The sequence below is a fragment of the Loxodonta africana genome, chromosome 18 (genome assembly GCF_030014295.1).
Source record: "Loxodonta africana isolate mLoxAfr1 chromosome 18, mLoxAfr1.hap2, whole genome shotgun sequence".
NCBI classification, from domain to species: Eukaryota; Metazoa; Chordata; class Mammalia; order Proboscidea; family Elephantidae; genus Loxodonta; species Loxodonta africana.
The window spans coordinates 72,424,907-72,449,448 of record NC_087359.1 but is presented as its reverse complement, the minus strand read 5'-3'; the positions used below and the strand labels follow the sequence as shown (position 1 = coordinate 72,449,448).

The 24,542-nt window shown below is 43.6% G+C and overlaps 1 protein-coding gene across 1 annotated transcript in view; it reads right to left on the bottom strand.

The window, feature by feature from the left end:
• USP43 (ubiquitin specific peptidase 43) overlaps positions 1 to 24,542 on the bottom strand; it is an 84,302-nt gene that overhangs the window by 24,159 nt on the left and 35,601 nt on the right. The window contains exons 8-11 of the mRNA XM_064270362.1: positions 21,589 to 21,700; positions 11,566 to 11,669; positions 10,676 to 10,753; positions 9,000 to 9,577 (exon numbers count right to left, since the gene is read on the bottom strand). Of these exons, the coding sequence (XP_064126432.1) occupies positions 9,000 to 9,577; positions 10,676 to 10,753; positions 11,566 to 11,669; positions 21,589 to 21,700 (872 nt within the window). The remainder of the gene's footprint in view (positions 1 to 8,999; positions 9,578 to 10,675; positions 10,754 to 11,565; positions 11,670 to 21,588; positions 21,701 to 24,542) is intronic.

Sequence of the window (24,542 nt, the reverse complement as noted above, 5' to 3'; positions counted from 1 at the left end):
CCAACAACATCAGAAAACAATCTAAGACTAGGACACAGGACAGATCAACCAGATACCAACCTACATAGGCAATTCTCAAAAATAAAGCAAAGCTAAAAGACTGAAAATAGGGAGCCAGAGATGTCAATATGTAAATGACAACAATGTCAAAATACAAAAAAGAGGGAGTAATGGTGTAGTCATAGAACTTCCATAAGGAGAAGTCAAGATGATATCAAAAAATAAAAGACTGGTTTAAACTTAGGAAAATAAAGTTAAATTTCAAGGTAACCACAAAGGAAGCAAAAAAAAACAAAACAAAACAAGCAAAAAACCTACCCATCAAAATAAAAAAGAAGAAAAACAGAGAATCAGAAACACAAAATCGATAATGAAAAGAAAATCCATAAACAAAAAGAACTCAGCATAGAAAATTAAGTGAAACAAAGAAATCGTCAACACCACAAAAATGAAAAATAAATTTTATATATATACACACACACACACACACACACAATAAAATGACAGCAGTAAACTCATACCTATTGATAATTACACTCAATGCAAATAGCTTAAAGGCACCAGTAAAGAGACAGAGAGTTCCAGAATGGATTAAAAAAACACGATCCATATATATGCCGTCTAAAAGAGACACAAAGACATAAACTAAAACTCAAAGGATGGAAAAAATATATATATCAAGAAAACCATATAAAAAAAGAGCAAGAGTGCCAATATTGATCTCCAATAAAATAGACTCTACAGCAAAATCCACCATAAAGGATAAGGAAAGACACTATATAATGAGTAAAAGGTCAATACACCTGGAGGACATAACCATAATAGATATATACACACACAATTACAGGGCTCCAAAATACATAAAAGAAACTCTAACAGAGTTTGTTAAGAGAAAACAGTTCCACAATAATAGTAGGAGACTTCAACACACCACTTTCAGTAAATGACAGAACGTCTAGAAAGAAACTCAATAAAGATACACAAAATTTAAATGCCACAGTCAACCAACTTGATCTCATAGAAATATACAGAACCCTCCACCTAAGATCAGCAAAGTATTCATTCTTTTCCAACGCACATAGAACATTCTCAAGAATGTTTTTTAGGCCACAAAGCAAGCCTCAACAAAATCCAGAACATGGAAAGAATACAAAACATCTTTTCTGATCACAATGCCATAAAAGTATAAATCAGTAACAGAAATAGCAAGGAAAAAAAAGATCATATACATGGAAACTGAAAAACCTCTTGCTTAAAAACTACTGGGTAATAGTCAATCGCTTATTTCAATCACTTCATCCTTGAAGAACTCAAGGATGGAATAAAAAAATTATAGAATCAAATGAGAATGAAAAATACATCTTACCAAAATCTTTGGGACACAGCAAAAGCAGTGCTTAGAGGTCAATTTATAGCAATAAACGCAAACATCAAAAAAGGGCCAAAATAAAAACTTTAATCCTACATCTCAAACAAATAGAAAAAAAAAACCCAGTGCCGTCAACAGATAGAAAGAGAGCGGCAAAAGAAGCCCAAAGGCACCAGAAGAAAGGAAATAATAAATAGAGCAGAAATGAATGAAATAGAGAACAAAAAAACAATAGAATTAAGACCAAAAGTTGGTTCTTTGAAAAGATCAACAAAACAAACAAACCGTTGGCCAAACTTAAGAAAAAAAAAACAGAAGAAGCAAATAACCTAAGAAATGAGACAGGTGATATCACGACAGATCCAAGTGAAATAAAAAGTATTATAACAGAATACTATATAAAATTGTACTTCAATAAATTTGAAAACCTAGAGGAAATAGATAACTTTCTAGAAACACAATACATACCTAAAATAACATAAACTGAGGTAGAAAAACTAAACAGGCCCATAACAAAAGAAGAGATTGAAGAGGTACTTTAAAAAACTGCAAACAACAACAACAAAAAAAAAACCTGGCCAGAGAGCTTCACTGGAGAATTCTACCAAACTTTCGGAGAAGAGCTCACACCAATACTACTCAAACTATTTCAGGGCATAGAAAAGGAAGGAATACTCCTGAATTCATTCTATGAAGTCAGCATAACCCTGATACCAAAGCTAGAAAGATACCACTAAATAAATAAATAAAACTACAGACCAATATTCCTCAGGAATACAGATGCAAAAGTTCCCAACAAAATTCTAGCCAATAGAATTTAATGCCATATCAAAAAAATGATACATTGTGACCAAGCAGAATTCACACCAGGTATGCAAGGATGGTTCAACATTAGAAAATCAATCAACATATTCCACCACATAAATAAAAGAATCGCATGATCATAATTGATGCAGAAAAGGCATTTGACAAAGACCAACACCCATTCCTGATAAAAACTCTCAGCAAAACAGAAATAGATGAGAAATAAAGGGTATTTATATAAAAGCAACAGCGAACATGGTCATTCTCAACAGAGACACAACATTCCCCTTGAGAATGAGAACCAAACAAGGATGCCCTTTATCACCACTCTTATTCAGCATTGTGATGGAAGTCCTAGCTAGAGCAATAAAAAAAAAAAAATTTTTTTTTTTTATAAGGCAAGAAAAAGGTATAAAGGGCACCAAATTGGCAAGGAAGAAGTAAAGCTATCACTATTAATAGATGATATGATCTTGTACACAGAAAACCCTAAAGAATCCGCAAGAAAGTTATAGGAACTAATAGAAGACTTCAACAAAGTAGCAGGATATACAAGATTAACATAAAAAATCAGCTGGATTCCTCTATGCCAACAAAGAGGACTTCGAAAAGGAAATCATCAAATCAATACCACTTACAACAGCCCCCAAGAAGATAAAATACTTAGGAATAAATCTAACCAGGGATGTAAAAGACCTACACAAAGAAAACTACAAAACACTACTGCAAGAAACCAAAAGAGACCTACATAAATAGAAAAACACACCATGCTAATGGATCCAAAAACCCAATGGACAGGAAGACTCAACTTTGTGAAACGTCAACTCTACCCAAAGCGATCTACAATGTAATCCCTATTCAAATTCCAACAGCATTCTTTAATGAGATAGAGAAACAAATCAACAGCTTTATATGGAAAGGGAAGAGGCCTCAGATAAGTAAAGCATTATTAAACAACAAGAACAAAGTGAGAGGCCTCACACCACCTGATTTTAGAATCTATCATACTGCCACAGTAGGCTGGTACTGTTACAACAACAGACAACACAAACCAATGAAACCGAATTGAGAAGCCAGATGTGAATCCATCCATCGGTGAGCAGCTAATATATTTGACAAAGGGCCAAAGTATGTTATATGGGAAAAGACAGTCTCTTTAACAAATGGTGCTGGCATAACTGGATGTCCTTCTGTAAAAAAATAAAACAAGATCCATACCTCACATCATACACAAAAACTAACTCAAAATGGATCAAAGACCTAAATATAAAACCTAAAAGGATAAAGATCATGGTAAAAAAGATAGGGACAAAACTAGGGGCCCTAATAAATGGCATAAATACACTGTAAATCATAACTAACAATACACAAATGCCAGAAGAGAAACTAGATACCTGGAAACTCCTAAATATTAAAAACTTGTTGTTGTTGTTTTTAGATGCCATCAAGACGGTTCCGACTCATAGTAACCCTATGCACAACACAATGAAACACTGCCCAGTCCTGAGCCATCCTTACAATCGTTGTTATGCTCGAGCTCATTGTTGCAGCCACTGTATCAATCCACCTCGTTGAGGGTCTTCCTCTTTTGCACTGACCCTGTACTCTGCCAAGCATGATGTCCTTCTCCAGGGACTGATCCCTCCTGACAACATGTCCAAAGTACGTAAGACGCAGTCTCGCCATCCTTGCCTCGAAGGAGCATTCTGGCTGTATTTCTTCTAAGACAGATTTGTTCGTTCTTTTGGCAGTCCATGTATAGTCAATATTCTTCGCCAACACCACAATTCAAAGGCTTCAACTCTTCTTTGGTCTTCCTTATTCATTGTCCAGCTTTCACATGCATATGATGCAATTGTAAATACCATGGCTTGGGTCAGGCGCACCTTAGTCTTCAGGGTGACATCTTTGCTCTTCAACACTCTGAAGAGGTCCTTTGCAGCAGATTTACCCAATGCAAGGCGTCTTTTGATTTCTTGACTGCTGCTTCCATGGCTGTTGATTGTGGATCCAACTAAAACAAAATCCTTGACAACTTCAATCTTTTCTCTGTTTATCATGATGTTGCTCACTGGCCCAGTTGTGAGGATTTTTGTTTTCTTTATGTTGAGGTGCAATCTATACTGAAGGCTGTGGTCTTTGATCTTCATTAGTAAGTGCTTCAAGTCCTCTTCACTTTCAGCAAGCAAGGTTGTGTCATCTGCATAACGCAGGTTGTTAATGAGTCTTCCTCCAATCCTGATGCTCCGTTCTTCTTCACATCGTCCAGCTTCTAAGATTATTTGCTCAGCATACAGACTGAATAGGTATGGTGAAAGAATACAACCCTGACGCACACCTTTTCTGACTTTAAACCAATCAGTATCCCCTTGTTCTGTCCGAACAACTGCCTCTTGATCTATGTAAAGGTTCCTCATGAGCACAATTAACTGTTCTGGAATCCCCATTCTTCTCAATGTTATCCATAATTTGTTATGATCCCCACAGTCGAATGCCTTTGCATAGTCAATAAAACACAAGTAAACATCCTTCTCGTATTCTCTGCTTTCAGCCAGGATCCATCTGACGAAAGACTTTATCAAAAGAGAACCTTCAGAGTAAAAAAAAAAATTTTGGCTGTGACGTATCTGATAAGGGTCTAATCTCTAAGGTCTATAAAATACTTCAACACCTCAACAACAAAAAGACAGATAATCCAATTAAAAAATGGGCAAAGGATATGAACAGACGCTTCACCAAAGAAGACATTCAGGTGGCTAACAGACACATGAGAAAATGCTCATAATCACTAGCCATTAGAGAAACACAAATCAAAACTACAATGAGATACCATCTCACCCCTACATTATTGGCACTAATCCAAAAAACAGAAAATAACAGATGTTGGAAAGGTTGTGGGGAGAGTAGAACTCTTAAGCACTGCTGGTGGGAATGTAAAATGGTATAACCACTATGGAAAACAATATGGCGCCTCTTTAAAAAGCTAGAAATAGAAATACCATATGATCCAGCAATCTCACTCCTAGGAATATACCTTAGAGAAATAAGAGCTGTCACATGAATAGACATATGCACACCCACGTTCACTGCAGCATTATTCACGATAGCAAGAAGATGGAAACAACCTAAGTGCCCATCAATAGACGAATGGGTAAACAAATTATGGTACATGCACACAACAGAATACTACGCACTGATAAAGAACAATGAGGGATCCAAAGAACATCTCACAACATGGATGAATCTGGAGGGCATTATGCTGAGTGAAATAAGTCATTCACAAAAGGGCAAATTTTATATGAGACCACTATTGTAAGAACTCAAGGAAAGGTTTACACACAGAAAAAAAAACATTCTTTGAAAGTTACCATGGTGGGGCGAGGGGAAGATAAAATCACTAACTAGATAGTAGACAAGCGTCAACTTTGGTGAAGGGAAAGACAACATACAATATAGGGGAAGTCAGCACAACCTGATGAAGGCAAAGCCACAGAACTTCCTTAGACACATCTAAATAACTTGAGGGATCGAGTTGCTGGGGCTGAGGGCTGGGGATCATAGCCTGGGGGAACATCTAGGTCAACTGGCATAGCAGAGTTCATGAAGAAAACGTCCTACATCCTACTTTGGTGAATTGCATCTGGGATCGTAAAAGCTTGCGAGCTGCCATCTTAGATACTTCTATTGGTTCCATCCATCTGGAGCAAAGGAGAATGAAGAAAACCAAAGAAACGAGGAATATATTAGCCCAAAGGCCTAAAGGACCACACGAACCACAGCCTCTACCAGCCTGAGCTCAGAAGAACTAAATGGTGCCCAACTACCACCGCCAACTGCTCTAAGACAGGGACCACAATAGAGAGTCCTGGATAGAGCGGGAGAAAAATGTAGAACAAAATTCAAATTCACAAAAAAAGACCAGACTTACTGGTCTGACAGAGACTGGAGGAACCCCCAAGACTACAGCCCCCGGACAGTCTGCTAACTCAGAACTGAAGCCACTCCAGAAGTCCACCTTCAGACAAAGATTAGTTAGGCCTATAAAATAAACAACAGCACACGTGAGGAGCACGCTTCTTAGTTCAATCAAATGTACAAGACCAAATGGGCAGCTCCTGCCCAAAAGCAAGATGAGAAGGCAGGAAGGGACAGGAACTAGATGAATGGACACAGGGACCTGGGGTGGAAAGGGGGAGAGTGCCGTCCCATTGTGGGGTTTACAACCAATGTCACACGAAAAAAAAAATATCTATAAATTTTTCAATAAGAAACTAACTTGAGCTGTAAATTTTCACCTAAAGCACAATAAAATTTTTTTTAATTTAGAAAAAATAATGTCAACACTCTCCCCCATTTCTTCTGAGAAACTTCCAAATGCACGGCTCTGATTAAGTGTGTAATAAAGTAGATTACAGTGCGCTTAGAAGAAAATATTTTAAAGTATTTTTAAAAGTGGAAAAGTCTATGTTATTCTCGAATAGAACAGACCAGGGAGCATCAAATGTAGTAAGAGTGACTACTCTTGAAGCTTCTGTTTAGTATGTATACATGTGTATGTTTACAGGTAGTCTCCGACTTACGATGTATTCGAGCTGTGATGAACTGCACTTACTAACGTGTTTTGCTTTGCTTTGTTTTGTTTTGTTTTGGCGTACATCTTATGGTTAGCAGTATGTACTACATACAGCATTGCAGCAGAGTTTGCTGATGTTATCTTTCTCAGACGTTCACTCGCAGAGGTTCAATGTTATGATTTATAAAGACACTGATAATAAAAGGCAATAATAATGAAAAAAAAAAACAAGGTATGCAACTTACATCAGAATAGACTTAGAATAGAGCCACTGGAATGGAACCCCATCGTAAATTAAGAATTCCCTGTATAAGTATATGCATATATACATAAACTCACACACATACACACATAAATGGGTGAGCATACTGGGTCATACTGATACCCGATAAGTCAAGAAATTCAGTCAACTTATTTAGGTAGGTGGTACCTTATTTGAGTTCAGTAAAAATATTTTAAATTTATTTATGACATGTTAAGTGGGGGAAACATTGAAAACAAAAATATATCCATGATATGACAGCAATTATGTAAAACATGGTACATGGAAGCTACAAAATGTTGAGAGTCTCCACTGTGAGATGCAACTGGCACACGTTAGGTTTAATCATAAGCATCCCCACAAGGCAGGTACTATCCTGCCCATGTTGCAGAATGACAGGCTGGTAATTACATGGACAAGGAAGTAGTGAAGAGAGCTTTGGACGTGAAAGAGCCATTTGGGTTACAGAAAACTAAGCTACATTCCTTATACCCTAGAGGTTGAAGTCTGAGATCCACACCTACCACACTGACATCTGCACAGGCTCTTGCCCTGGACTGCAACGGATAGATCCTGACAGCCTTGATGGTTTTATGAAGGCTCCATACAGCCCACCGCTCCTGGTTAATACACTCTCCTTCCACACAGGCTCTGGCCTTCCCAAGGTCCCATCATTGGCTAAAGGCAAAACCCGGAGTTCCCAACTTCTGGTCCACAAGGGGTGGAAAAGACTAGGCTCAGCAGCTACAGAAAGAACTGGACGGCAACATGAACCAGCTGCCTGGGAAGTGGGGGCCACTTTGGTCACACCATCATGTTAGGCCTGACCAGCCCAGGCTGGCCCAGCATCTCTCCATTCTCCTAATACCTTTCCTCCCACTCCTGCGGTCCCTGCCTGGTAGTACATTGTCCTTTCTCGCTCCACGGTTATCTGTGGTCTCCTGCCATGGCAGGGACTATGTCTGGACCTCTCCGAATCATAAGGATCTGTCTCCACTACGATCCACACAGTAGTTACACTCAGTTACTATTTACTGCTGCTGTTTACAAGTCGCTCTTGTACAGCCTTGCTGTTAACCATTTCACTGCATGGGTGGGGAAGAAACAATGAATAACAACGGAGAAAAATGGCCAATCATGATGCTCTTTCCAGTGCTTAAAAGGATAATTAGGCACAACTGAGAACACTGTGCGACTGTTCGTTTCTGTCCTTCCACTAGTCTACTGCTCTCAAGTTTCCCTGAGGGATTACATACCCCACAGATAAACAGAATAAACCACCATCCATCTGTTATTTTGTGAGACTCTGGTGGCTTGTGTGTTAACTATGATGCTGGAAATTCTGCCACCAGTATCTCCAATACCAGAAGGGTCACCCAAGATGGACAGGTTTCAGTGGAGCGTCCAGACTAAGACAGATCAGGAAGAAAGACCTGGTAATCTACTTACAAAAATTAGCCAGTGAAAACCCTGTGGATCACAACAGAATATTAACTAATATAGTGCTGGAAGATGAGACCCATAAGTTGAAGGCAACAATGGACTCAAACACGCTCACGATCATGAGGATGGTGGCGGGACTACTCAGTGTTTTCTTCTGTTGCACGTGAGGTCACCATGAGTCGGAGCTCTCTCAATGGCAATGAACAACATCATAGAATAAAAAACACCAAACCCAGTAAGTAAGTCTCCTTGCATTGAATCACAGATGAAGATCAATGTCACTCTCTCAGCTCCAACAACTACCATCCTGCATTTGACATGATCTTAAATTCAGGTTGGAATTAACTCTACCTTCCAACCACCAACCTAGCTCTGTGGTTTGGGCTGCGTCTCCTCCCTCTCGCATGCGCCCAGTGTGCAGTGAGGACTCAGCTCACGCTGGGCCTGAGTGAGCTCAGCCTTCCAGGCTCTTCCCATGGTGCCCCGGTGCTTAGCCCCACAGCCACTACACATGAAACCCCTACTGTGCACCGAGAGACCAGGCTCACCTGTGTAATGCCCACCTTGGAGACTGCCGTGGTGGTTGCAGACAGCGTACAAGTCGTACAGGAAGTCCAGTGGGTAGCCATTGGGCAGGCAGGTTGGCTGCTTCCAGGAAGGCCAGGGGCCTGAGCCGGGCTGGGGGCCAGTGCTTCTTGGCGCCACATGGGGGGCCATGTTGAGGCCAGAAAGCGGAAACTTCACCAGCGTGGAGAGCTTGTTTCTTCTCTCCCCGACCTGGCAGAACCTTTTGAGGTGGATGATGAGGATGTCGGGTAGGGTCCACAGACTCAGCTTCACTGTCCCCTGCTGGAGGACTTTGCAGTGGGGACACTTCCACGCATCATCCTGGGTCAGCTGGAAAGGAAGCCACCAGGACCCTGAAGCCCCCTGGCAGACGGCCAACCCACTGCAAAGCAGCCAGCCCCCTTCCCACTGGGGTATGTGCCCAGGGCAGACCTGCTCCTCCTTGGTGTAGAACTGGAAACACTCATCCAGGGTGCAGCTGGGCTGCTGGTGTGCCTGCTGCTGCTGCCACACACTCTCCGCATCCTGGACCCGCTCCTCCTGGAGGCTCCCAAACAGGCTGCACGGGGAGAAGACCAATGGGCAAGGAAGGCTTCTCACCCTGAAGGCTGGTTTATCTATGGCTCTACAACCAACAAGGAGGAGGGCATCCCCAGGGGTGGCTACAGCGCCTGTCCAGAGGGTTCCTGGGGTGCCTCATGCATACGTCTGACTTTGCACTCACTTCATTTTACTGCAGCTGTCTGTCTCCCCAATCAGCTCCTTGAGACACCAAGTCCTTGGCTTAATCACCTTTGTCTTCCTCACCCTACACAGGGCCTGGCACCTCATACATCAGTAAGTATTTGTTGGACTGAACAAGATACTTTTGCAAAGTAAGACTGATGTACTCATCGTTATAGAGGTAGCCAGGTATGATGATTAAGAGCATGGCCTCATGCCAGACAGCCTGGGTTCAAACCCCTGCTTTGCCAAGTACAAGCTGTGTGACTGAGTAATTGCTTAACCTCTCTGTGTCACAGTTTCCACTGAAAAATATGGATTAAAGCAGTGCTTTATCAGCTGTACCGAAAATGAAATAGACTGCACAAAGGTACAGTGCTCAGGAGGGCGATGGTGGCTCAGTGGTAGAATTCTCGCCTTTGACGTGGGAGACCTGGGTTTGATTCCTGGCCAATGTACTTTATGTGCAGCCACCACCCATCTATCAGCGGAGACTTGCGAGTTCTGATGCTGAACAGGTTTCAGCAGAGGTTCCCGACTAAGACAGATGAGAAAGAAAGGCCCGGCAATCTCCTCCAGAAAGTCAGCCAGTGAAAGTCCCACGGGTCACAACAGTCCCATCTGCAGCCGATCATCGGGACGGCACGGCATCAGGCAGCATGTCATTCAGTTGTGTGTGGGGCCGCCATGAGTTGAGGCCAACCTGATGGCACTAACGGTAACGCTGGAAGTGCTCGGAGCAGCGCCCGGCACAGGGTAGAGCTCCAGAACTTACCGCCACCACCATCACTCTCCCCAGGGTTTCTCAAGGAATGGCGTGCACTGCATCAGAAACGCGTGCACACTGTCTTACACTCACGCTGGGTTCAGGGAAGACCGATCGGTGGAGGCAAAGCCTGTCTTCCCTCTGCTGGAGGCAGTTCAGTTAACTCACCGCTCCTTAGCACAGCTATCCCATTCCACCGCCAGCTTCACGTGTGGGGGGCCGCCCGGCCTCCTAAGGTGCAGAGCCCTGAGCAGAGAGCAAGGAAGCCATCAGGAAACAGAGAGCGTCCTGCCCACAGCTCTACAGGCCCAACAGTCTGCCTCCAGCCCCAGGACTGGTCTTCCAACCAGAAATACACAAGTGGGCCATAAGCCAAAATCAGGTATCTTGACGTAAAGAAAGAGACAAGATCCCAAATCCTCCATTTTCACAATGGAAGGAGGGAGGAAGCCTCCAATTGGAGAAGATTAATGTATAGAGCAAAACTGCCACTTAGATACAGTACTGGCCAAGCCTGTGTAGCTGCTGAGTCTGCTGAAGGCTTGGTCCTAAAACAGCCTCGCAGCCCTCTCCCCTCACTCCCTTGGAAGCTTTCAAGCTCTGAGGATTTGGGTGACTGTAGGGATACAGGTCAAATCTCCCAAGGCAGCCCCAGCTACCTACTGGAACGTCCTACACAAATACCCAACACGGGCAAGGCCTAAACCGAGTTGCTATCCCCCTCCACCTGGTGCTAAAGCAGCACCCGCTAGCAGCTGTGCAGAGCATCCTTGAAGTGTGTCTGTCTAGACGTAACGGTTGAAAACTCAGCATGTGTAAATGCACGTAATATGGTGGTTGTCACCAGCGAGGCAAGTGATCAAGAGTAGCTAACACTGTGATCAATTTCATTAACACACTGCCTCAAAGTCAGGTATATATTGTACCTATTGATACGCCGCCTCAAAGTCATACAAATTTTTGTATGTTTATGTATTTATTAACACATAGCCTCAAAGCCTCATACTCATATAATAAGGACACCTTCATGCTCTAACTGAATCTGGTGTACCACTTACCTGTCAACTACCCAGTGACAGAGGGGCCGACCGTCCTGCGGCGATAAGTAACTGCAGGCCAGGGAGAGCCCCACAACCCGGATGGAGAACGGCACCCCCAGGTTCTGCCAAGACAGGAACAGAGGAAAGGGGTCATCCTGTAGTGTCTACACTGCCTTAAATCAAGACTCCAAGTGGCACATAAACTACTCGACCATGTATCTTTTTTTTTTCTATAGTCTATTTTGAATATTCTCTTAAGAACTCGTATTCAAAAACAAGACAAATGAAATGCTTTGTTTTTAAAAAATATCCATACTACATCTTTTAATGTGTGATCTAATGCTATGTTTAATACATGAAACTTCTCCCCCCCAAAAATGAACACAGTAAGTTCAAACAACAAGTGTTTAACTGGGACGGGTACTAAAGTTGTCACTGATGACCTTGGCTACAACTGGAAAAAAATAAAATTTTCTTCCAAAATCTGACAAAGGTAAAAGGCAGAAATTCTTACTTAAAAAATAATAATAATGATGAAAGATAGGTTGAACTTAGGGGAAGAGGAAAGCACTATAATTCCAGGAAAGAGGAACAGGCCCTGGGAAGACAGAATGATCCAAAATAGAGAGAGAGAGCTCTGAGTCCTTTGGTGGTGGGCAGACCAGGTGGGCAGGGGAGCAGCAGGATGTGAGGTCGGTAAGGTAAATCAGAACCAGGCTGTAGACAGTCCTGAGTGTGAAGCTCAAAGAGTTTGTATGTCTAACTGGACCTTTTTTTTTTTTTTGTATTGTGCTTTAAGTGAGTTTACAAATCAAGTCAGTCTCTCATACAAAAATTTATATACACCTTGCCATGTACTCCTAGTTGCTATCCCCCTAGTGAGACAGCACATTCCTTCTCTCTACCCTGTATTCCCCATGTCCATTCAGCCAGCTTCTGTCCCCCTCTGCCTTCTAATCTCCCCTTCAGACAGGAGCTGCACGTAGTCTCATGTGTCTACTTGAGCCAAGAAGCTCACTCCTCACCAGTATCATTTTCTATCTTATAGTCCAGTCCAATCCCTGTCTGAAGAGTTGGCTTTGGGAATGGTTCCAGTCTTGGGCTAACAGAAGGTCTGAGGACGATGACCTCTGGGGTCCTTCCACTCTCAGACCATTAAGTCTGGTCTTTTTATGAGAATTTGAGGTCTGCATCCCACTGCTCTCCTGCTCTCATCAGGGATTCTCTGTTGTGTTCCCTGTCAGGACAGTCATCAGTGGTAGCTGGGCACCATCTAGTTCTTCTGGTCTCAGGCTGATGCAGTCTCTGATTTATGTGGCCCTTTCTGTCTCCTGGACTCATGTTTACCTTGTGTCTTTGTGTTCTTCATTCTCCTTTGCTCCAGGTGGGTTGAGACCAATTGAAGCATCTTAGATGGCTGCCTGCTAGCGTTTAAAGCCCCAGACACCACTCACCAAGGTGGGATGAACCATGTTTTCTTACTAGATTTTATTATACCAACTGACCTAGATGTCCCCTGAGACCATAGTACCCAAACCCCCACCCCTGCTACTCTGGCCTTCGAAGCGTTCAGTTTCTAACTGGACTATTAAAAAAAAAAAAAAAATCCATTGCTGTTGAGTTGATTCCAACTCATGGTGATCCCATGGGTTACAGAGTGGAACTGAGCCCCATAGAGTTTTCTTTTTTCTGAACACGTTATTGTAGTTTGGGTGAAAGTTTACAAAGTAAATTCATTTCCCATTCAATAATTTATACACATTTTGCTTCATGACATAGTTGCAATACCCTCAGTGTGACAGCACTCTACCCACTTCTTCCCTGAGTTCCCCATTTCCATTTGCCCGTCTTTCCTGCCCCTTCCTGCCTTCCAAACTTTGTTTTTGGGCAAATGCTGCCTTTTTGGTCTGTTATGATTGATCATTTTCAGGAGCATGTTTCTCACGGGTGTTACTGTTCACCTTCTAGGCCTGTCTACTGTTTGCCTGAAAGGTGATCTCCGGGAGTGGGTTCAGTTCCAGGGTTGAAGAGTATCTAAGAGCCATGGTCTCAGGGGTTCTACCAGTTTCTGTCAGACCAGTTAAGTGTGATCTTTTTTATGAATTTGAATTTTGTTCTACATTCTTCTCCCACTCTGTCCAGGACCTTCTACTAGAATCCCAATCAGAGCAGTCGGTATCGGTAGCCGGGCACCATCTAGTTCTTCTGGTCTCAGGCTAGTGGACGCCGTGGTTCATGTGGTCTCCATAGGGTTTTCTTGGCCGTAATCTTTACAGACGCAGATTGCCAGGCTACACTTCCATGAACTGCTGGATGGGTTTGAACTCCTATCCTTTTGATTAGTAGCCAAGCACAAAAAAGGTCTGTACCACCCAGGGGACTTGTTGATCTATAGCTTGGACAAAGAGAAAATCAATGGCTGACTTCAGGGGGCTTTGGTTCAAAGCTGGCCACTGAAGGGAGGGAGAATATTACTTAGATCTGGGGAAACCTTTTCCTTCTGTCATCCCTACATCAGAGCCCCAGTGTTCAGACGACACAGGTGTACATAATCAGACACCAACAACTGCATGGAGGCAGCCTTCCCTCCGTGCAGGGTAAGATCCAGTGCTGGCCTAGACCCTCAAACATTTTTGCTGATGACAAATCTTTTTTTTTATAACGCATGTAAATTAATTCTGCAAAATGTCTATGATTTGTACAAGAAATTTCCCGTCTTCTATTATTGGCTACAGAAATCTGTTTCAGAGCCTTCGACACACATTCGCCACTTTTAATCTCTTCAGTTCCAGTGTTAAGAATTCTGGATATGTTCTTCTCCAACTTTTATCCTATTGAGCCAGTACTTAATATACTACGAAAAGGAGTCCCTGGGTAGTGCAAACTGTTAAGTGCTTAACTATTAGCAAAAAAGTTGGCAGTTCAAAATCACACAGAGGCGCCTCAGAAGCAAAGGCCTGGCGATCTACTTCCGAATGGTCACAGCCATTGAAAATCCCCTGGGGCGCAGTTCTACTCTGTATCCAAGGGGTCTCCATCAGAATCAACTGGATGGCAACTAACAACAAGAAAAGCATTATAGGCTAAATAGGTGGGCTAGCTGGGAAGCTCACAGCCATTTAGAACACATTATTCCTAAGGAAGATCCCTGGGTGGCACGATGGCATTGGGTTTTTTGGGGATACCAACCCACCCAGTGGTGCTGCAGAAGAAGGGCCTGGCGGTCTAATTCCATAAAGGTTACATCCAAGAAAACCCTATGGAGCAGTTCTACTCTGTAACATATGGGGTCGCCATGAGTTGGAATCGCCTTGACAGCAACGAGCCTTTTTTTCGTTTTCCTAAGGAAAATCATGCCCAACCACACATTTGCCAATGGGTCTGTGGGAAAGCATCTAGTGCCAGGATGGAAGTTGCCTGTATTAGACTTTTGCTGCCCCCAGTGATTGCCTGATCAAATTCTAAAATAAAAATGAATATAGAGGTATGGAGGTGAAGGTGCATGGATATGAGCAGGTGCAGTGCAGTGATTTACTTAACATGGCCCTTCTAGCTAGCCACAATCTTTGTGACTCCCACACGATGATTAGATGGGACTATGCAAATAAGGTGCCTGTGCACACCAAGGGTATTGGATAGCTTACTAATAATGCAAATAAGGTTCATGGAACCCTGCAGGGTAGGACCATGCAAGTAAGGTATATGGAACCCTAGTGAGGGGACTGGTCAGTTTTGCCAGGCTGTCAGGCTATCCCAGAGGTGAAAAGGGGGGACCTCACTGCCACCACGGAGAAGAGGCAGAAGTAGAGTGCGTCCTTTGGACGCTGGGTCCCTGCACTGAGAGCCTCCTAGACCCAGAAGACAGAAAGAGAGCTGCAACACTGGAGATGGCGCAAGACGGCGAGAAGCCGTGGCAAAACAACAGAGCCAGAAGACCAGCATAAGACAGAAGAGTGGGTTTCCTGGCCCATGGAGCAAGACAGTTACAGTGGGTGTGCTGACCCTCGGGGCGAGAGAGCTGAGCAGTTTCCGGCCAAGGCTTACTGGCACAGTGAGGTGCCCCTGCAGCACTTATTGGCAGAGCTGAAGAGCTTTGTAACACTTGTCAGAGCAGGGCAGGGTTCCCGCCCAAAGCAAGTGCCAGAGGGAGAGGCCTACCTTCCGGCACGGCTGATGACAAACTGTTCTGATTGAAGAACTCTATCCTGAGTCATTCCTGATTGTGAATTGTACCCTGTTACTTCCCTAACAAACCACTTACCTGTAAGTATAGTGCATGAGGTCTGTGAGACATTGCAGTGAACTATAGAGCCCAAAGATCAGAAGGAGAGGACTGAGGGGAAGGGAAGTAGCTGACACTAGGACGATGGAGTGGGAGAGCAATCTGGAAAAGTTGAACATTTAGAACATCCTTAGCCTCTGCCTCATAGAAACCAGCTTGGTGCTGATCCTTATAAAAGAAATTATTCATTTAGTTGGTGTCAGAATGACGGGATTCACTACAACAGCCCAGACTTGCTGGAATATGTGGTTTTGGAAAAAGGTGGATAAATGGGAGAAGGAGAAACCTTAGGTTTCTGGATGGGATGAAAAACACCCATGGATGAACGCAGCTGTGACGTTGCCATCAGTTAAGCAAGGCAAAGGCTATTCATGGAAGTAGGAGTGGTGGATCTAACTCCTGAGGAACTGGCTAGTTGGATGAATGTGGAAACACAGAGTGATAAGGAAAGGGCCAGACACACAATTCCTTGGTTTCTGTTATCAGTAATAGCAGCAATGGCAGGGAAAAAGACTGTAGGGGCAAAGCGGAGCACTGAACCAAGCCCGGATCCAGTCCAGTTTAGTCTCTGAGGCCAACCCAGAAAGGAAAAATCAACAGGAAGTACCCCCACCACCGCTGGCCACCAAGAAGGTAGTCCAGGAGGGGAACAGAAAAAACGAAGAAACTACAGAAACCCGGGGTGGTGTATAGTGTAAAGGAGTTGCTTCAATTTGTCGATCGCTATTTTCAGCTTCCTGAGGAACCATTATTAACATGCGTTGTGAGGGTGACTAATTTAGGGGTAGTGTCTTTAGTTTTGGAAACCCTGGTGGCACAGTGGTTAAGCGCTCCTTGGAAACTCTGTGGGGCAGTTCTACTCTGTCGTATAGGGTCGCTATGAGTCGGAATCTACTCGACGGCACTGGGTTTGGTTTTTTTTGGTTTATCTTTAGTTTTGAATGCTGCAGAATGTGGAAGAGTATGTTTGGGTTGATTCAAGACCCACAACTCACTATGGAACAGTCAGGAATGATGATTCAGGATCTAGTTACACAGCAGGTTAACCCGATGTGGACGGCCAGCCTGGTGGACTGAATAAAATTTACAGTGAGATTTGTGTACCCTAAGAAGGGAAACCGCCCCTCTTCCACTCTAAACACCCAATGGAACATTCCAAAAGAAGCAGTTGATGTGCTTACGCAAGCCATGCTGGGCTGGCTTTGGGTGATTAGGATATTCATCCAATGAGCACGTCCCTTACACAGGTCGTGGCAGATACCGTAATCAAGGGAGCCCCTCCTACACAGGGGCACCCCATGTAACCTTGCTGCTGCAGAACAAAGCAACAATCCAAGAAACCTGGTTGAATGTGCTGGCCCAGCTTCTCCGCATGGGTCTTCCAGATGTGAGAAACATGAGGGTGATTCATTGGAGAAATGCAGAGGCAAGGGAAAGAACTTACCCCAGCAGGACAGAGGTTTTTAAGTGGTTACTAGGAAATGGGGTGAATACAGCAGACATTGATGGAGTTGAGACAAAGGCTCTAATGCAGCACTATAGGAGGCTGGGTGGACCAATGGAAGCGCCTGCCGGTCACCCAACGTTAAAAAAAAAAAAGAAAGAGGCCTAAATAGGTCCATTCTATTCACCCTAGTCAGGAAGAATTTAGTGATGGGAAGTCCCACCTGGGATCATTTGAAGCAGAGGCTTAGTCAATCAAGATAAGGATTAACCAGGGGGCCAGGGTTTTTGGTCCAGCCCCCAGCAGGGGACCTGAGGCCATATGCATGCGTGGGGTGAGTGGCCCGGAAGTGGGCAAGAGACCTTCTTGAGGTTCCTGGACACAGGAGCCTAATGTACTGTAATTCCAATTCCAGTATTGATTATTGTACTATAATCTATAAAGTTTTGAAGGGGCCTGAGGTTAGACTGGAGGGATTGGGGGATACAATGGTTGATGGGACTAAAGTGAAAGTCTGGATGAGAATTAGAAGATTTAAACAGATCTTGTATGAAGTAGTTGCATCTCCCTTACCTGAATATATTATTGGTGTGGATATTATGTCTAATTGGGGAACGCTCCCTCTATGTGATATTGTAAAACTGAAGGCACGGAAGTCTGCCCTTAGGCTAGTATTGATTGGACATGCTAAATGGGAACCAGTAGAATTGCCCAAACCCATGCAGGTTGTTAACAGTAAGGATACCAGGTGAACAAAAGGAGATTACTGCTTTGATTAACAACATGCTAAAGGCTGGAGTGTTGGTGCCAACAAAGTCTGTGTTTAGCAACCCCTGTATATAAAAAAAAAAAAAAATGCAGATGGCTCACAGAGGCTGACAGTAGACTATCGAGGGCTAAATAAAGTAGTACCACCTGTTGCTTCAGCTGTTCCAGACATGGTATCAACGGTGCAGAAAATACAGCAGGCTAAAGGAGACTGGTACTCAGTTACTGAGCTTGCAAATGCCTTTTTCTTAATCCCAATCTTGGAAAACAGCCAGCTGCAGTTTGCTTTTAAGTGGGAAGGATCCCACTTTACTTTCACTGTATTGCCACAAAGTTACTTGAATTCACTGGCTTACTGTCATTGCATGGTTAGAAGAAAATTGGACTTGGTGCAGATCTCAAGTGTAATGACACATTATATTGATGATATTATGTTAGTATCAAACACTGGAGAACAGGCTAGGGCTGATTTGAATACAGTGATGGCCCACATGACCAACAAAAACCCCAAAAAAGCCAAACCCACTGCCATCAAGTTGATTTCGACTCATAGGGACCCTATAGGACAGAGTGGAACTGCCCCATAGAGTTTCCAAGGAGCACCTGGCAGATTTGAACTGCCGACCTCTTGGTTAGCAGCCGTAGCACTTAACCAGTACACCACCAGGGTTTCCTGACCAAAAAAGGCTGGTTAATAAATTCAGCATAGATCCTGGGCACTGCCCAAATGGTAAAATTCCTGGGTATAACTTGGGCAAAAGCTACCCACAATGTTCCACAGGCAAGCAAGAACAAGCTGTTGTCACTACCTACCCCCAAGACTAAGCAGGAGGCCCAATGTTTAGCTGGTGTTTGATTGGTTTATTTGGATTTTAGAGAACACATATTCCACATTTGGGAATACTGCTCGGCCCCCATCCATAAAACCACTCAGGGGGCCAGAGCCACAGCAGCCTACGTCTGAAGTACACAAAGCGGTCTCACTCTCCCTGCCTTTAGGCTCTTACAATCCACATTCAGACATGATTTTGGAGGTGTCTGCCACACGTGCGTAAAAAGACTGGAGTTTATGGCAAAAACCTGAGAACGCTGCCCTACGGTGACCACTGAGATTCTGGACTAGAAAGTTTCCAGGTGCTGCATCACAGCACGTGCCATTTGAAAGGCAATCACTTGCCTGCTGTTGGGTTTTGATTGAGACTGCTTCAATGGCAGAAGGACATAAAATTATTATGAAACCTGAAATAACCATAATGTCTTGGGTGATGTCAGAGAAACACTCTAATAAGGAAGGCAGTGCCCAAAATATTTCTATAATAAAATGGAAATGGTCCATACAAGAACAAGCTACTGGGAGAATGCAGGGAGGCACCCGCTGCCATATCCGCGAGCAGGTAGCCTCTTTCCCATAGGTCCTACCCTGGAATCACCCGAGAAGCTGTCAGAGCCCACTGCCACATGGACAGTGCCCTGGAAACCACTTTCTGCTGACTACTGGAAGGCTGCTTGGTTCATGGATGGCAGTCCCAGGGCACGTGGACAACATCTGATGTGGAAAGCTGCAGCATTCAGACCAGCAGTTGGAAAGACCCTGATTAAGGAAGGTAAGAACAGGTCAGCTCAATGGGCTGAGCTGCATGCTGTCTCCCTAGCCGTGGAAAAAATTGGGCAATCGTGGAGTGGGGTGCTTCTGGGCACTTATTGGTGGAGCTAAAGAGCTTTGTAACACTTGCCAGAGCAGGGCAGAGGCTGGCCCATGCGGCTGAGGGGCCAAAAGCCAGAGAGAGGCATGCCTGTGGGCACAGCTGAGAAGAGGCTGTCCTGATAGACGAACTGTATCCTGAGCCGTTTCTGATCCTGAATTGTAACCTGTTACTTCCCGAATAAACCCCATAACTCTGAGTACGGTCTGTGAGTTCTGTGTGGCCACTGCAATGAATAATTGAACCCAGCAGAGAAGTAGAGAGTGCCATGGGAGGGACGGTTGGTGTCAGAGTTGGTAACAAGGTTGGAGAGAGGTGGCATTTCTGACCTCTGCCTCGTAGGAATCAGCCTTGGGCTAATAACCTTGATTCTTCTCCCTTGTAAAGTTCAACGAAGAGGTCTGACGACGACTATGCTGCCGCCATGCCATTTTTAGAGCAGGTGAAGATCAAGGACAGCTGAGCTGTATGTTCACATGAAGGTGGTTTTATCCAGTTTCAACAATCAGGGGCACAAGGGCTGCAGGATGTAGAAGCTATTACTAGATACCCTGACCTACTTGCGAAGAAGTGAGGATTTCTAATTCTGGCACTCTGACAGATATGCTGTGCAGGACATAGCAGAATCCTTCAGAGATAAAGGTGGCAAAGCGTTTAACGAATTGATATGTGGTATACATCCTGAATCAAACATATGGTTTTCCCTGAGCAGGAAGGAACTAATTGTGAGGATTAATCTCCAAAATAAGTTTGGTATATCCCCCAAATGCAAAGCTCTTACTAAGAAAATACAAAAAAAAAAAAAAAAACCGATGGCTGTTGATCGATTCTGACTCATGGCAGCCCTATGTGTTACAGAGTAGAACCGCTCCATAAAGTTTTCTTGGCTTTAATTTTCATGGAAGCAGATGGCCAGGACTTTCTTCCATGGTGCTGACGGTTAGGTTCGAGCTGCCAACCTTTAGGTTAGTAGTCAAGCACAAATCGTTTGTGCCCCCCAGGGACCTTACTGGTTGGGGAAAACAAAATTCAGATCCTATTGGACTGTTCCCAAAAAATTCAACATCTCCTCTGTCAAGCAAACATCTGAATTGTTTCTGATACTATAGGGCTAAAAGTAATGATTTCAGGATGTATTTTTTTATTATTATTAAGAGACTATCAATCTACAAATAAATAAATGAACAAGGCAAAGAGGTGTCTTCCTTTGAGTTTCATCTCAGCTTTTCGAAAACTGGACGATATTATTTTAGTACCTAGACTTTTATATTGGGGTATAATGATCAATTTCATTTTTTCACAAAAATTTGTACCTTAGCCCCTTGCAATTTTTGATCCAAATATATGTTACCATTTATTACAATATGCTATCCTTGAGAAGAAACTATGAAAAGCCGTAAATATACAAAACTGAGAGTTAACTATGTAAACCCCAGTCGTTAACCCAAGAGTGTTTTGAAAGATTTAAAAAGAAAAAGCTCTGTCCCATGAAAGGCATTCCGTAATGTCACAAAGAGTAAAATACTACGGGTCGTAAAATGGTTACTTCCCAGAGCATAAATTAAAGTTGTTTTATGAGCCGATGGGGGCCCTCTCATTAACAGCAAATTCTTCTCCCTCATAAGCTACGCCTGGAATCCCCACCCCTACCCCTTCACATACATGCACCATACACACACACACGCCACACACACACACGGCACACACACACACGCGCCACACACGCCACACGCACACGCGCCACACGCACACGCGCCACACACACGCCACACACACACACGCCACACACACACACGCCACACACACACACGCCACACACACACACGCCACACACACGCACTGACCTGCAGGGGGGCCTCCCTCTTCATGAGATAGCAGACTTTACTGAGAATACACTGCTGGAGCTGGGGCCAGGAAATGCCTCTGTCTTCCCTTACCAGGAAAGGTGGCCCAAACCTGAAAACCCAAGGAAAACAGGTCATTTCAGTAAAGGAAAAACCAAAAATACCAGACAGTCGTGAGTGTTTGCTCAGCTCACGGGCTCCTCAGTTGGATGATGGAGGAGTTCAGCACGAAACACAAGGCTTCGTACACAGTAGGTGCTCAGTGCAACTGCCAACCATATACCCAGGTCACACAATCCTCGTTACACATGGAGACCAGCTGCCATCGAGTCGACTGACTCACGGCAACCCCATGTGTACAGAGTAGAACCGCTCCATAGGGTTTTCAAGGCTGTGACCTTTGGGAAGCAGATCACCAGGCCCGTCTTCTGAGGTGCTTCTGATGGGTCAAACCACCAAACTTTTCCGCTAGAAGTCAAGTGTTTAAGCGTTTGCACCACCCAGGGGCTCTGAAAAGGAGACATTAGGATGTAAATAAAGGCCCAAAGACACAAAACCTGAAAACCCTATGGAGTACAGTTCTACTCGGACAAACGGGGCCATCACGAGTTGGGAGTTGACTCAATGGCAGCTGGTTACAGCAGAGAGTAGAATAAAAGAACAATGGAACCAGAGGAAAGCAAGGCACAGATAAACCCAGAGGGAACCCAGTCCAGCTGACATCCTTGTCAGTTTTGTGTCTCAGGAATATTTTCATAACTGGGCATATTTTCCATATCCCAGATTCATAAGCATCCAGCAGGGAGGTAGCAGAGCCAAGAACATTATTTGTAAGCGTGGCTGTCAATCCTAGCTCTGCCACAGGCAACTCTGGACAGACCACCGAGCCACTCACTGTGCCCTGGCCACACCACATGAGGTAAGAATGTGAAACTGTTGGGTAAACTTTGGTCACACACAGCTCAAACACGAGGCGGGGTGTCTGTACCAGGGAGGTCACTGGGCGTTCATTGTATGGACGGATCAGTTTATTTAACTAACGCTCTATTGACAGGCATGCAGGTGACTTCAAAGTTTTTATTTAAACAATGCTTGTTGATTTCAGGAGCTTCATATATTCTTGTACCTATATCTTTGGGTGCACCTGACCAAGTTCTTCTTCAGGATAAATTTGCAGAAGTAGAACTGCAAGGCCAAATTTTTAAGGCTATTTCTTCCCAAACTGTCCTCCGGAAAAGTCATACCAACTTACCAGTGAGGTCAATACCCGATTCCCTGGCCTCTTGCCCAGAATGAGTATCGCCAATTTTCAAAAACTCTTTGACAATCTCAAAGGTTAAGAATGGTATCTTGCTATTGCAATCAGAAATTCTTCCACTACTGATGAGGCAGGCTATGTTAACCTCTGCTTCCATTTCTTCCGTGAGCTGTTGTTAATCCCTGTGGCTCACGTTACTAAGAGTGTTTGTCCCTTAATTATTTGAGAGAGCTAGGTTTTATATGATAGGTCTCGTTTCTTCACCTGTCGCATGGTGTAAGTATTTTTTACACTTGTCCTCTGCCTTTCAAATTTGCCTCTAGTTTCAAATTTGATATTTTAAATACATTTAATTTTTTCCTTTATAGCTCCTTGCCTTAGGTATTAAAACAGGCCCCTACCCAAAGACATAAATATTCCCTTATATTGGCTTCAGTAAGTTATTTTAAGGTTTCCTTTTTTGTAATTCTCTCTCCAACCAACCCGGAATTTATATATGAGAATTTATGGTGGGAGTAAGAAAAACATCAGTTACCCAGTCTCGCTTATTAAATAATGCATTCATTCCCTAGTGGTATGAAGCACCATTTTTATCATAGGATAAAAATTTACATATAGTTTGACCTATTCTGTTCCCTTGATTTAATTGTATATTCTCTGACTGTATCACAATATTACAATAATTAAAACTTTATTCTGTTTTAATAGTACAATCCCTCATCCCTCCCCCCACCCCCATATTTTCTGAGTATTCTTACCAGTTTATGGTTTCAGATAAATTTCAGAAACATTTTGTCAATCTAAAACTTTTTATTGGAATTCTACCTTTACAAGAAAGTTACCTGGCTTTGTACATTTGTAATGTAACCAGTCACTTTCCTGAACTCTTTCATTGGTTCTAATCACTTTCCAGTCCTTGGTTTTCTAGACAATCATATAATCTACAAATACTGACAATTTTATCCCCTCTTTCCTTAGAGCAAGCTCCTTTTTCCTTGTCTTGTTATACCCTTACATCACATTGTAAACGACAGAGTATAAAATTATGTTTTATATCATAAATATAAACATAAAACAATAGTGATGAGAGCAGGAACCTTGCTTCCCGCAATTAACAGGAAAACCTCCAATGTTTAATTGTTAAGGATGATGTCAGCTATCTGCTTAAGGTAGGTATTTTTGACCCTCCTGATCAGGAAGTACTCCACACCCTATTCCTAGCTTATTCCTTGGGAATACGTTGTTAGCTACCATCAAGTAGCCCCCCAACTCCTGGTGACCCCATGCACGATGGAACAAAATGCCTCCCTGTGCCATCCCCATGACTGAGATCAGATCAGACCACTGTGATCCACAGAGTTTTCATTGGCTGATTTTCAGAAGTAGATTGCCAGGCCTTTTTTTCTTCCTAGCCCATCCTCAGTCTGGAAGCTCTGCTGAAACCTGTTCAGCATCACAGCAACACACAAGCCACTAACGATAGAAGGGTGATGGCTGTGTGTGAGGTACCTCAGCTGGGAATTGAACACAGGTCTCCCGCGTGGAAGGCAAGAGTTCCACCACTGAACTACTACTGCCCTCACTTAGGAATATACGTTTCATTTTATCAAATTAGAATCACTCTAGACAGAATGGAAACCCTGGTGGCGTAGTGGTTAAGTGCTACGGCTGCTAACCAAAGGGTCGGCAGTTTGAA